The sequence below is a fragment of the Thermobia domestica genome, chromosome 8 (genome assembly GCF_964235325.1).
Source record: "Thermobia domestica chromosome 8, izTheDome1.hap1.1, whole genome shotgun sequence".
In the NCBI taxonomy this organism is placed as follows: Eukaryota; Metazoa; Arthropoda; class Insecta; order Zygentoma; family Lepismatidae; genus Thermobia; species Thermobia domestica.
This window is the reverse complement of record NC_137461.1, coordinates 289,725,225-289,740,731: the sequence shown is the minus strand read 5'-3', so window position 1 is coordinate 289,740,731 and position 15,507 is coordinate 289,725,225. Positions and strand designations below refer to the sequence as shown.

General features: G+C 35.9%; 1 protein-coding gene across 1 annotated transcript in view; it reads right to left on the bottom strand.

The window, feature by feature from the left end:
• The window catches only part of Karybeta3 (karyopherin beta 3), an 89,526-nt gene that overhangs the window by 51,339 nt on the left and 22,680 nt on the right, over window positions 1–15,507 (bottom strand). Inside the window, exons 7-11 of the mRNA XM_081769972.1 lie at window positions 15,169–15,380; window positions 6,810–6,932; window positions 5,238–5,346; window positions 2,606–2,759; window positions 121–230 (exon numbers count right to left, since the gene is read on the bottom strand). Coding sequence (XP_081626098.1) covers window positions 121–230; window positions 2,606–2,759; window positions 5,238–5,346; window positions 6,810–6,932; window positions 15,169–15,380 — 708 coding nt within the window. The remainder of the gene's footprint in view (window positions 1–120; window positions 231–2,605; window positions 2,760–5,237; window positions 5,347–6,809; window positions 6,933–15,168; window positions 15,381–15,507) is intronic.

The following is a 15,507-nucleotide window of genomic DNA, read 5'->3' as shown; positions in this document are numbered from 1 at the left end:
GAAAGCTTGCATCAATTAACTGTTTTCTTACTCTTTAATGTGCCCCTTTCGTATGCCATAACAATATGTGGCGAACTGCAAAGGAACAGAAGTATAATTTTACGCAATTTGAACAATTACCTCTTTGAACTTGGTAGAAAGAATGGCTTCCAATTTAGCCATAATAGCATTCAAATATTGGGTGAGGATACTCTTTGGACAGTCTTCACTGAAGTTTACTAAAGCAGCACCTGCAAGGAAAATCATATTGTTAATACCTATAAAACCAGTCAACAATTCTATACTACCAATAGTTTTGTGAAATCGGAGAAAAGCCCTATGGATCAGCATTAGTTTCACCTAGACTAGCCATTTTCAAGTCTATGATTTGTGATATCAGTTTGCTTTCTCCACTCTCAAACTGTACCAACCGACGAGGAACCAATCCGCTGATATGAGAGAACTATGGTTTGCAGGTACACACCCCTACAACACTCGTGAATCCATCACAATTCATATAGCAACGTTCTTCCACGTCTTTTCCCAGCCCCACCCTCTTTGCCTGGTTCCAGAGTACAGGCTTGCTCTGTCATACTCACGGTGTCTACTCTTTTGAAGAAACAAAATTCTTTAACCTTACTAGATTAATAAAAAAAATTTAGGCTTCATCTTACTGAAATTAAATAAACGCCATCATGTCCATTAATCACCTACGGCAACATACTCGTTCCAAAAATACTTTTAAGCTTTCTTAAAACGATGTCTATTGTTGAAGAAATGTGACAGCCAGTAGAAATGCAATCTTCAAAGTATTTTTGATGGTCTTTTATTTCCTAAGATTGCCATCCCTATTCACCATTATATTTTAATACAACTAATGTAAGTATTTTTCTAATTTCCAAAATATAAAACAATATATATAAGTAAGTGAAAGAAGTGTTTTCTAAGGTACAAACATCTAACTAATCTTTACGAGAGTTCATGTAGAACACACGGACGCACACACAAATGACGATTGAGTTGAAGGTAGGAATGTCACTAATGATCGCGGAATACACACGGACGGACACACAAATGACGACTGAACCGAACAGTAAAAGCCTCGATAATGATGGTGTAACACACGGACAGGCATGCAAATGACGATTAAGTTAAATGGTAAGAATTTCACTAACGATCGCGAAACACATGGACCGATACTATAATGACAATTGACTTGAATGAGGAAATTCGCTAACGATCGAGGAACATACAAATGATGACTCAGTAGAATGGTAAGAGTTCGCTAATGATCGCGGGACACACAAATGACAACTGAGTTGAATGATTAGGAACTTCGCTAACGATCGCTGCAATTACTTTCAACTGACTCGAATTCAAAGATAACTACATACACATCAATTTTTTAGTTGTATTAAAATAGAGTGTTGATTTCTTTCCAAAGAATGAACGTCTAAGAATACACAATCAGGAAATAAGTTTCATTTATATTTTTCTCCCCACACGTTTTCTCTTTGAAGATAATTGTCTACCTGAAATTACACACTAACAGCTGTAATCAAATGCAGTAGAGTTCGTTTTTCTAGTCGCAGGGCTCACAGCGGTCTGGTCTCTTGTAAATAGTTGAAAAGTGACCAAAAGCACACGAGAAAGTGACCAAAATCTCATCATGTCCCTTTTTTCCTTTGTCAATTTCTCCATCACCTCTCCCTTTGTTGTTTTGTTTCATCTTTTCTTTACTTCTTTTTAAGCTTTCTCCTTTCTTAGGTTTTCTAAGTATGCTTTGTAGTTAGGGTAAGCAGACTTAGCAGATGTAAGAACCTTCAGAGTAAGTGGAACCAGTTCTGGCCTATTTCCGAATTTCTTCATCCCAGACATTATATTTAACTTAGCATTGAGAGTTCTCAAAGCCGTGAAATATTCAAATTCATCGCCTACTCTTAAAAAGAACATACAAGAAGCATAACACAAGACGAACGTGATGAACCACACAAACACACACACACACACACACACACACACACACAACGTTGTGCGGAGCGTTAACTTTTACGAGAGAAAACTAAAAGACTATTATGATAGAAGAAAGAATAGACACAGAAGGATTCTCAACCCCCACCTTGAGAGCTTAAGCATCCACCAACCATCCACTGTGCTTTAGAAAGAATAAAACCTGAAGTGAGAATAAAGCTGACTGTTTCACATGTCAGTAAGTACTGAACCTTTCAGAAGAGTAATGAGTAACAAGTTTCTGCCTTTTTCCATTTATTTTTACAATATTTTTCTTAGAAAACTGCCCATGCAAAACAAATTACACGAAAAAGTAACTTTTACCTCCTAAAAAAGTAACTTTTAGTGACAAATTTGAAAAAAAGTAACTTTTAGTGACCAACTTGAAAGGAAGTAACTTAGTTATAATAATCATAATCATAATAATAATAATAGAAGAAGTGACTCGCTATGAGTCCTGTCAGACATTATATTATGATGTATATGAGTATATCCCCAGATAAATAGGAAAGTAAGGAATCTACATTAACACTATCACATAAACATTGTACTGAAGACTTGAAAAACAGCCTTTGAAGACGAACACACGTTTAAACAGTAAGTTCTGAATTCTTACCTGCGTGAGCTTGGACTCGAGGATTTGCGTTGTCATCAAGAACCATTAATAGGCCTGGTATCACTTTGTCATGAAATTTCTTCTCAAAGAATGGAGCGAAATCCGTTGACATTTGACCTATAGCATTACATGCTGCATACCTAACCCGAGGGTGCTAAAAAAAAAAATAACAAAACACATTATTTTTAACTTACACATGAGTGTAAATATTGAATTCTACAATCCTATCCTAACTGAATTATACATTTAGCTTTTTTTTTTTTTTTTTAATCTATTTATTTAAAAATTGATATTGTAAGAACTACCACATATTAGGATGAAACTGATACTGAAGAATGTCCACATCATTTGTTCATTATAGCGCTAGCAAGGCGAGAGCACCTAGTATGGTTAATGAAACGTAATCCAAAATTATCATTACCTCAAACTAAAAAGATAACTGAAAATATTCTGGGAGGGGTTGATTGTAAGCCTTTTCGACACTAAGTTCACAACGTCGTGTATCGTAGAAATGTGTCAAGTGCATAATTTTCGTGTAAGTCGTACGAGCATCAATCGTATTATACGTAAATTATGTGGCAGTGTCCTGAGCTCATTGAACCCACATGAGCAGCTGAAAACCAGCCTCTCATGAAGAGAACTGCCACTACTTGCGTGTGGTTCATCCTACCACCTCCCTCCCTTCCCCCCACAGCGTGATATGGCCAGTAAATACCGTACATCCCAAAAGACAATCAACCGCGCCATTCAGAGATTTACGACTCAAACCAGGTCATGTGGCTACAGGAGGCTGTATGAACGTCATCTCGTGCGTGATGAGTGGAAGTTTGTTGTTACACTTGATGAGGCCTGAATTTACCCCAGAGACTTTGGTAAAGTTCGTGCCATTACAAGCAGATATCTTGACGCTAAGGGCGGGAGCATTTTCTTCCCCCAGTGCGCAGTCTTCCAAACGGGTTTATGATTGTGGCCAGTTTCTTGTACTGGGGCAAAGTGCGTCTCCGAAAGGTAGAGCGAAACGTCAAAATCACGTCCTAATTGAAATGCAACAGCATGAAATCCCGGCACTGTACGGACAATACGTGCATCAAATTGAACTGCACCAAGCCAAGGTACCCAGTAATACGGTGAAAACATCGCTGGAATTCTATCGCCGTACGGAACTGGAAACTGGAATCATCGCAATTTTCTTCTGTGACATCCCTGTCAAAGAGTTCAAATGCAAGCCTGATGGAGTATGTACTTTCGAAGTCTTCAAATGGCGCCTTTCCCATCCTCAAGTTCACACAGTTTCCGGCGTGGAAAGCCTGTAAAGAGGAATGGGATGCAATACCCATAATCCAGCTGCAATGGAAACTCCGTGCCGGGCCTTCAGATCGAACACAACCGGTGGTGGGAACTGGCATTTCCCAAGTGGCACATTCAAATTCGGCTCAATATAAATGAATCAACCTCCATAGATTATAGGAACACAAAGGAGGCGTTCGTATCAAATACAGGGTCAGTCCTTATAGTAGGACTGATTTTTTTCTTTTCTTTTTACAGACTGACGGCGGTTACTCTATCTGTTGTTGGTTGAGGTGGGTCTAAGGAAAGACAGGAAGCAGCGCCAGTCGGCTGCCAGCCATAGCAGGGTAAAGATCGCTCGTCATCGTAACCTCTGCGAGCGACCCTCGTCACGCAGCGTCATGGCCAATCTTTTGGAACAGTGTTACGCCATCAAATTTTGCGTGAAGCTTGGTAAAACTGGGAAAGAGACTCATGAAATGATCAAGACGGCGTACGGTGATAACGCCATTGGAAGATCGAGTGTGTGTGAGTGGCACAAGCTGTTTAGGGAGGGGAGAGAAGAAGTTGAAGACGCTGCACGGTCAGGACGACCTTCGAGCTCCAAAACGGAGGAAAATGTTGCAAGAGTGAAGAATTTGCTGGACAATGACCGAAGATTAACTGTTCGCATGATTGCCGATGAACTTGGCATTGCTAAGACCCAAGTTCACGAAATTTTCCACGAACAATTGCAAATGAGGAAAATTTGTGCAAAGTTGGTGCCGCGAGTGCTGACAGGCGAGCAAAAGGACGTCCGCAAACGGATCTGCCAGGACCTTCTCGAAGAAGTGAGTGAAAATCCAAACTTGTTAAAAAATGTGGTGACTGGGGACGAGACGTGGACGTTTGAGTACAACCCTGCGACCAACGTCAAAGCGCGGAATGGCACACCCGAAATTTCCCACGCCCCAGAAAGGCGCGCATGACAAAATCAAAAGTGAAAAGCATGCTCATTTGCTTTTTCGATTCACAAGGAGTGATCCACAGGGAATTTGTTCCACACGGACAGACTGTCAATGCAGTTTTTTTTATCTCCAGGTCCTGGAGGTATCCATTTTACAGAGGTGGATAAATCCATGAACCCCATGGCAAAGACAGTAGATCACGAAAAGTTTCGCGCCCTCTTCGGAAATAGAACCCAGTCTACCCATTGGTAAGTATGTGAAACAGACAAATACTTATTTTCTTATGTAGTGGGAACCTTAAGTTCCTCCCCCGCTCTCCCGACTCACCCACATACTTCAAAAAAGGACCAAACCAAAATAGTACTTTATGTGAACTATGGACCAACAGTTTCACTTACCGGATCCTGTAAGAAATTAAGGACACCTTCCATTATTTGCGGAAGCATTGCCTCCATCTGTTTATGACATCCTTCCCCAACAGCTGAGATTGCCATCAACGCAGCATGTCTGCAAACAAACAAAATTGTAAAATGAAACAATGGTCCTAGTTTACCTCATCTACTTTATTTCTTGCCACTTATCGCATGATCATTTTTAAACTGCTGCACAATCCTTCACAATTTTTAAATTTTTTGAAGAACAGTTTCATTTTTAATTTGCCAACAACTTCGTAAGGTCTTAAACGAACTAATTTTAAGTCACGGAAAAGACATTTAAATGACATGCAAGAACGTATTTGTAGTAAAGTTTCAAAAATTACATTCAAAAGTAACAAATATAGGTGGTCGATATACGTATACGTAACTTTAAAATTCTTTACAAGCAGGATTTTAATGGCAAGAATTCTTTTTTTAATTCGATATTCATTTTGAGTATCTTCCTAATAAAAATCTATCTTATACATTCTCAATTGGATGGGATTACTGCACAAGTGCAACCCTACTTACCACAAAGGACTGATTAACAATTTACTACTCGCCTACTACTCATTAAAGAAAATAAAAAATAAAAAACGCAATATTAAGAGCTTGCCTCACTAAAAATAATACAAAATTTACCATTTTTCTTTTGCATGTTTATTCATAAGTGACAGGAGATAATGAAATGCAACTTACCACAATCACAGATAATCTTGTTCTACAACAGAAAATATGAACCTGAAGAATTTTCAGTGTTGCCAGAATAACAACGCCCCTAAAATGTAAGTTAAGGCAACGACGAGAGGAAATAACTCAACTGTATTTAATTACGTATCATGTTGTCTTGCAATCCTGTAAACTAGTTTTTTTTTTAAATAATAGTTGTATTTACTTTGTAATAAACACTATAGTTTTAACATACAGTTATTAAAACTAAATAATAATGTTATTTAAAAAGTAGTTCACAGGATTCCAAAGCAACATGATACGTAACCAAATGCAGTTGAGATCGTTCCTCTAGTTGCTGTCTGAACTTAGATTTTGGAGGAATTGTTATTCTGGTAACATTGTAATTTCTATGGATGGCAACACTGAAAATTCTTCAGGTTCATATTTTCTGTTGTAGAATAACGTTATCTGTGATTGTGGGAAGTTGCATTTAATTATCTCCTTTCACTTATGAATAAACAAGCAAAAGAAAAATGGTAAATTTTGTATTATTTTGAGTAAGGCAAGCTCTTAATTATTTTACTAATGTTGTGATACATGAACAATGTGAAGACCACACATAAAAAAGCGACTTTTAAAAGCCTTGTAAGCCTGACGGAAAATGTCCGAGCGGAACATCTGAAATATTGTATATATATCTATGATCAATTAATTATGGCTACAATGAATGAATTATTAATTATAACTTCACCGATTTTTATCTAGAAACAAAGCACTATCATGATACCATTAATGTTCTTCAATTTTATATTAAGTCTTTTACAAACATTATAAAAATAATAAAAAAAAAGTTAACTGGGATCTATTGGCTTTGTACTTTACCTGTATTTCCAATCTGGATTGGCTAACATCTGTGGAATATTCTGAACAATCTGCGGTAACATGGTCTTTCCTCCTAAACCGCAAGCTAGCCTGTCAAGAGCAGATTCCGCAACCACAGAATTGCTGCAAACGAAGAATCATTTCATTAGGACAAATATTAATTAAATTTATAAGTCAGTAACTGATAACTTTGTTTTTAAACATATAATCATTTGACATAGAAATACTCAATAAGAAGTTCACAGGGAAGTTTATGTTTCAAAAGCTATCTAAAATTAGCTTTTTTTTTTTTTTTTCCTCCTCCCTTCAACAACGAGAAGTCGAGGTCGTGGTTTTATTTTAGTGAAAAAACTATCGGATGTCCTGTTTCAGTCTATGTGCACAAGCAGTATAAACTGATTTTCTTATGCGTTTCTTAACTTTAGCAAGCACTATATTTTTACATTGTCATTAATTGTCAATAAGGAAACTGGTCATATTGCTGATTTAGCAAGAAAGGACTGATTCAAAAGTGTTATATTAGTTATTTCAGTTATAGAATCATTAGCATGAAAGCCCGGAAGGCTTATGCCAGCCCAACGGCAGTTGACAATTGAAGATTTAGAGGATGCGTCGTCAGCTTATCACGAATGTCTTTGCCCTTATTCCCTTCATGTAGCTTTCCGATCTTCTTCACAACGTACAATGGTCCCGACTGCCACAAACGCTGGAGTTCCAGTTTGGAGACGAGCGTTCAACTCGTTCCATCAGGACCTCGCTCAGAACGCAAGTAAACGTAGTTTTCAATCGCGCTCCTTCCTTGTATTTGCAGTTATTTTCTAACAGTAAGTAAATTTCAACTATGTAAATAAAAGGAAACCAAATCTCACTATTGTTTCAGATTTAAATAACAAAAATAAAATATACAGAAATCAAAAGCCACATGAGATCCCACTCAAACAATTTTCCGTTTTTTTAAACAGTTCTTATAAATGTTAAATAAAAAATCAAAACCAATTGTTTCATTTTGTTCTCTCCGAATTTCTCTGTGGCTATGCCAGGGTGTCTACTGGAATACCAGAAAGTAAATTCATGACTTTTTCATGACTTTTCATGACCTTTTTGTTCAAATTTTCATGACCATGGCGATAAAAATTTACCATTAGTAATAATAAACACCTACCATCAGTGGTGCATCGGTTAAGATGAAAATCACATTATGTTCTTATTTGTCTAATGTACATAATGTCGATTAGCTGACAACTAATTTTAAAATGCGAGAGCAATTTAAAAGGCAGTAAACAAATTTTTAATTGCGGTTCAAGTATGGGTTTAAGGCTTACCAGGTTCTACAGATTTAAAAAAGTCTTGTAAACAGTCCCGTTACATTCAGCTAGGTTTTTTATCTGCATTTTATGTACTCTGAATTCTAAATTTATAATTTTCGTTTACAAGAAAAGACTGATTACGTAAATATACAATTCTTTTCCATCGTGTCATATTTGAAATTAGCGTACATAAACATACTGATAAGACCTACTGAATTTGTTCATAATGGAACCTTCATCCTGGATGGGGTAGATGCCTTCTTTCTTCTCTTTTTTCAAGGGTACTTTTACAAATATTTTTTTCTCACAGTCTGCATACTAGTATCACATCAAAACTTAAAAAAAATTAACACAAAAATGGACATCTTGATTGAATATCACAAGTTCAACTTCTTTTTCAATGAGTTAATTTGAACATCAATTCCATCAAGTTCTGAAGTTACTGAGAGCTTTACATTTCAGTTCCAAACATACACAATTTACATTTCTTAGAAGTAAAGAAATAGCAGATCAGAAAGTTGGACAGTAAAAAGTTGTTACTATATTACAGAGACTAGAATATGAAATGGGGAGCAGCTAGGAAGACAGTAAAGTACCAGTTAGCCAGCACTAACTGGTGGGGGAAATTCTCACAATTACTGACCTGATACAACTGTTTCAGTACATGCAGTATGAGGTATAAAAGTATGAAGTATAAAAATATACTCTGAGATTTCAGATTTTCATGACCAGTTGGGTAAATAAAGGACTTTTTCATGGCTTTCATGACCACTAAGCAAAATATATGACTTTTTCATGACTTTCATGACTTTCATGACCAGTAGACACCCTGTATGCGCAAATCTGCTTTTCGGCACGCATGCCTTTTTGGTTAATGTTAAACTAGCAGAATACCCGTTCATTGCACCGGGAGAATACATTTCATTTTGGACATAAAGGAGTGAATTTGGATCTAAATGGCAGCGGAAGTATCATTGTTCGTCTCAACGACTCCGAAAACTACCGATTCCATACTAATATCGGTCATTTTTGATCATTTGTATACATCTCCCTCCCCCAAATTGCGGGGCTGAATTTGGATTTAAAAAGCAACGGAAGTGTCACTGTTCGTTTCATTGACCCCGAGAAGAATGGATTCGACTCTAATATAGGTTATTTTCGATCATTTTTAAGTATCTCGCCCTCCCCTAAGTTGCACTATCAAAGTGAAATGATAAAGGGAGACGAAAATCCCAGGTCCGAAACTCATTTATGTTGGAAATTTAATCGAGATCGGTCGGGTGGTACAAAATGTATGAAGTAACAGTCACTTTTATTTTTATATAGATTAATAATAAATGAAAGTATTTGACAGAAAATATTAATGAAACTATTATATATTTACAATTGAAAATAAGCGATCTTGGACAGCTCTCAATTTGTTTCTTCAAATCTGATTATTTTTTATCTTAAGACCGAAACAGTGAATTCCTCATTTTATTTTTCCCAAAAATTCGAAATGAGCAAATGTGTAAAACCCCGCGCCAATAAATTTTTATTGAAATTATTTTTTATTGTTAAGTCCGCAATTTTATTTACTCAAAAACAACAATCTCAGGAACACCTATGTATAGACTTTTGGCCACATTTTTTGTAATTGGAACAACTGTGCAACGCTGTGAACACCTACTGCAACTCCCATTTGGTTTTCCCCAACGGTCTCCCAAATATTAAGACGACACAGAGATGATGTACTACAGCGATTTCACGGAAACTGGTATATTAGCGCAGCTAGGTCGCTAAATATTCCAGAACTATAATTAAGTTTAAGTGCATAGGAAATGAGTGTATGATTTTAGAAGATTATTTAAATCTGACTTTTTCAATCTATATATTGAAATGCTAGGTTTATCAGGGTGTCTACTGGAATACCAGAAAGTAAATTCATGACTTTTTCATGACTTTTTTGTTCAAATTTTCATGACCATGGCGATAAAACTTTACCATTAGTAATAATAAACCCCTACCATCAGTGGTGCATCGGTTAAGATGAAAATCACATTATGTTCTTATTTGTCTAATGTACATAATGTCGATTAGCTGACAACTAATTTTAAAATGCGAGAGCAATTTAAAAGGCAGTAAACAAATTTTTAATTGCGGTTCAAGTATGGGTTTAAGGCTTACCAGGTTCTACAGATTTAAAAAAGTCTTGTAAACAGTCCCGTTACATTCAGCTAGGTTTTTTATCTGCATTTTATGTACTCTGAATTCTAAATTTATAATTTTCGTTTACAAGAAAAGACTGATTACGTAAATATACAATTCTTTTCCATCGTGTCATATTTGAAATTAGCGTACATAAACATACTGATAAGACCTACTGAATTTGTTCATAATGGAACCTTCATCCTGGATGGGGTAGATGCCTTCTTTCTTCTCTTTTTTCAAGGGTACTTTTACAAATATTTTTTTCTCACAGTCTGCATACTAGTATCACATCAAAACTTAAAAAAAATTAACACAAAAATGGACATCTTGATTGAATATCACAAGTTCAACTTCTTTTTCAATGAGTTAATTTGAACATCAATTCCATCAAGTTCTGAAGTTACTGAGAGCTTTACATTTCAGTTCCAAACATACACAATTTACATTTCTTAGAAGTAAAGAAATAGCAGATCAGAAAGTTGGACAGTAAAAAGTTGTTACTATATTACAGAGACTAGAATATGAAATGGGGAGCAGCTAGGAAGACAGTAAAGTACCAGTTAGCCAGCACTAACTGGTGGGGGAAATTCTCACAATTACTGACCTGATACAACTGTTTCAGTACATGCAGTATGAGGTATAAAAGTATGAAGTATAAAAATATACTCTGAGATTTCAGATTTTCATGACCAGTTGGGTAAATAAAGGACTTTTTCATGGCTTTCATGACCACTAAGCAAAATATATGACTTTTTCATGACTTTCATGACTTTCATGACCAGTAGACACCCTGTATGCGCAAATCTGCTTTTCGGCACGCATGCCTTTTTGGTTAATGTTAAACTAGCAGAATACCCGTTCATTGCACCGGGAGAATACATTTCATTTTGGACATAAAGGAGTGAATTTGGATCTAAATGGCAGCGGAAGTATCATTGTTCGTCTCAACGACTCCGAAAACTACCGATTCCATACTAATATCGGTCATTTTTGATCATTTGTATACATCTCCCTCCCCCAAATTGCGGGGCTGAATTTGGATTTAAAAAGCAACGGAAGTGTCACTGTTCGTTTCATTGACCCCGAGAAGAATGGATTCGACTCTAATATAGGTTATTTTCGATCATTTTTAAGTATCTCGCCCTCCCCTAAGTTGCACTATCAAAGTGAAATGATAAAGGGAGACGAAAATCCCAGGTCCGAAACTCATTTATGTTGGAAATTTAATCGAGATCGGTCGGGTGGTACAAAATGTATGAAGTAACAGTCACTTTTATTTTTATATAGATTAATAATAAATGAAAGTATTTGACAGAAAATATTAATGAAACTATTATATATTTACAATTGAAAATAAGCGATCTTGGACAGCTCTCAATTTGTTTCTTCAAATCTGATTATTTTTTATCTTAAGACCGAAACAGTGAATTCCTCATTTTATTTTTCCCAAAAATTCGAAATGAGCAAATGTGTAAAACCCCGCGCCAATAAATTTTTATTGAAATTATTTTTTATTGTTAAGTCCGCAATTTTATTTACTCAAAAACAACAATCTCAGGAACACCTATGTATAGACTTTTGGCCACATTTTTTGTAATTGGAACAACTGTGCAACGCTGTGAACACCTACTGCAACTCCCATTTGGTTTTCCCCAACGGTCTCCCAAATATTAAGACGACACAGAGATGATGTACTACAGCGATTTCACGGAAACTGGTATATTAGCGCAGCTAGGTCGCTAAATATTCCAGAACTATAATTAAGTTTAAGTGCATAGGAAATGAGTGTATGATTTTAGAAGATTATTTAAATCTGACTTTTTCAATCTATATATTGAAATGCTAGGTTTATCAGGGTGTCTACTGGAATACCAGAAAGTAAATTCATGACTTTTTCATGACTTTTTTGTTCAAATTTTCATGACCATGGCGATAAAACTTTACCATTAGTAATAATAAACCCCTACCATCAGTGGTGCATCGGTTAAGATGAAAATCACATTATGTTCTTATTTGTCTAATGTACATAATGTCGATTAGCTGACAACTAATTTTAAAATGCGAGAGCAATTTAAAAGGCAGTAAACAAATTTTTAATTGCGGTTCAAGTATGGGTTTAAGGCTTACCAGGTTCTACAGATTTAAAAAAGTCTTGTAAACAGTCCCGTTACATTCAGCTAGGTTTTTTATCTGCATTTTATGTACTCTGAATTCTAAATTTATAATTTTCGTTTACAAGAAAAGACTGATTACGTAAATATACAATTCTTTTCCATCGTGTCATATTTGAAATTAGCGTACATAAACATACTGATAAGACCTACTGAATTTGTTCATAATGGAACCTTCATCCTGGATGGGGTAGATGCCTTCTTTCTTCTCTTTTTTCAAGGGTACTTTTACAAATATTTTTTTCTCACAGTCTGCATACTAGTATCACATCAAAACTTAAAAAAAATTAACACAAAAATGGACATCTTGATTGAATATCACAAGTTCAACTTCTTTTTCAATGAGTTAATTTGAACATCAATTCCATCAAGTTCTGAAGTTACTGAGAGCTTTACATTTCAGTTCCAAACATACACAATTTACATTTCTTAGAAGTAAAGAAATAGCAGATCAGAAAGTTGGACAGTAAAAAGTTGTTACTATATTACAGAGACTAGAATATGAAATGGGGAGCAGCTAGGAAGACAGTAAAGTACCAGTTAGCCAGCACTAACTGGTGGGGGAAATTCTCACAATTACTGACCTGATACAACTGTTTCAGTACATGCAGTATGAGGTATAAAAGTATGAAGTATAAAAATATACTCTGCGATTTCAGATTTTCATGACCAGTTGGGTAAATAAAGGACTTTTTCATGGCTTTCATGACCACTAAGCAAAATATATGACTTTTTCATGACTTTCATGACTTTCATGACCAGTAGACACCCTGTATGCGCAAATCTGCTTTTCGGCACGCATGCCTTTTTGGTTAATGTTAAACTAGCAGAATACCCGTTCATTGCACCGGGAGAATACATTTCATTTTGGACATAAAGGAGTGAATTTGGATCTAAATGGCAGCGGAAGTATCATTGTTCGTCTCAACGACTCCGAAAACTACCGATTCCATACTAATATCGGTCATTTTTGATCATTTGTATACATCTCCCTCCCCCAAATTGCGGGGCTGAATTTGGATTTAAACAGCAACGGAAGTGTCACTGTTCATTTCATTGACCCGAGAATAATGGATTCGACTCTAATATAGGTTATTTTCGATCATTTTTAAGTATCTCGCCCTCCCCTAAGTTGCACTATCAAAGTGAAATGATAAAGGGAAACGAAAATCCCAGGTCCGAACCTCATTTATGTTGGAAATTTAATCAAGATCGGTCGGGTGCTTCAAAATGTATGAAGTAACAGTCACTTTTATTTTTATTTATATAGATTAATAATAAATTAAAGTATTTGACAAAGTATTAATGAAACTATTATTTATTTATAATTCAAAATAAGCGATCTTGGACAGCTCTCAATTTGTTTATTCAAATCTGATTATTTTTTATCTCAAGACCGAAACAGTGAATTCCTCATTTTATTTTTCCCAAAAATTCGAAATGAGCAAATGTGTAACGCCCCGCGCCAATAAATGTTTATTAAAATTATTTTTTTTATTGTAAGTCCGCCATTTTATTTATTCAAAAACAACAATCTCAGAAACACCTATGTATCGACTTTTGGACCAATTTTAGGACAACTGTGCAACGCTGTGAACACCTGCTGCAACTCCCATTTGGTTTTCCCCAACAGTCTCCCAAATACTAAGACGATACAGAGATGATATACTACAGCGATTCCACTGGAACTGGTATATTAGCGCAGCTAGGTCGCTAAATATTCCAGAACTATAATTAAGTGCATAGGAAATGAGTGTATGCTTTTAGATGACTATTAATATTTAAATCTGACTTTTTCAATCTATATATTAAAATACTAGGTTTATATGTTTGTGGTCAGTAAGTTTATACGTCTGGCCCATTCTTTTGTCAATAGCATCTCGGAAACTACAAGCTCTAGAAAGATGCCATTTCCACTGATCGATTGCACATTTTGTGTAGATTGTTCAGTTCTAATTGAATATTTAAAAACATGGCCATTATTTCTTTCTTACATTTAAGGGTACACTGAAAGTATTGAAATTTTAAAAAAAAATCGTCATATCCTACCAAAGGCGCAGATTTTTCTGTAAATTTGGAGGGACCCATTCAGCTGCAGAAGGCATATACGACGATTTCAAGACAAACTGCATTCAACTTATGTTAAATATTGTACATTCATAAATACAATGTGGGGGCCCACATGAGCTTTGGGGGGCCCGGGACTTCCGGCCCCCTTGTATCCTACCAGTTTTATATTCCAACACCATAGTTGTATGCAGGGATTGTGTATCTCTCAGGCGTTTGTTTCATGGCCAAATGACAATGAAAAGCGAAGAATACCTATTCTCCAGTCTAAGATGAATCTTACTGTTTGGAGTGTTTTGCCCAATGAACACCATCTATCACTGATATTATAATTAATTGTATATGTAATCCATTTGCTTATTACATACTGCATGCAAGAAGAAAGAAAACACTAATCATACATGAATTAGAAACTCCAACTGGAAGTAGGCCCAAATCTGCAAACGGTGCGAGATATTGAAAAAATCACCGAAAAAAATCTACCCTTTATGGTACTCCTTGTCGATTTTTACCAAGAAGTCTTTCATTTGTATGTGTAAAGAGACGTGTACAGATGTGAGGAATGACAAGGAGATTCAGACTCATATGTGAATGTAGAGAGCGCAGGTTCAACTTTGAACTCACCTATCACTATCCTCTTCTGTTATTTCATCTGAAATACTCCACTCGAGGCTATCGTCGAGGTCCGTCATCATCTGGAGGACTTGAGGTACGAGCAACGGGATAAATCTTCCTCCAACTTTCCTCATCATGGCCGGAGCAGTTTCAGAGAGGGTGACCAACACTTCCAAAGCCAAATGGCGCCAGGAATCAGGCATATCAGTATTAGAAAACACCTAAACAATTTAAAAGAACCAATTTAGAAAATGAATCGTTAAGACTAACTATACTCATTTCTACCTTAATTAAAAACAACCATATTTCAGGTACTAAGAAACATTACATTACTGGCTACAGCATATT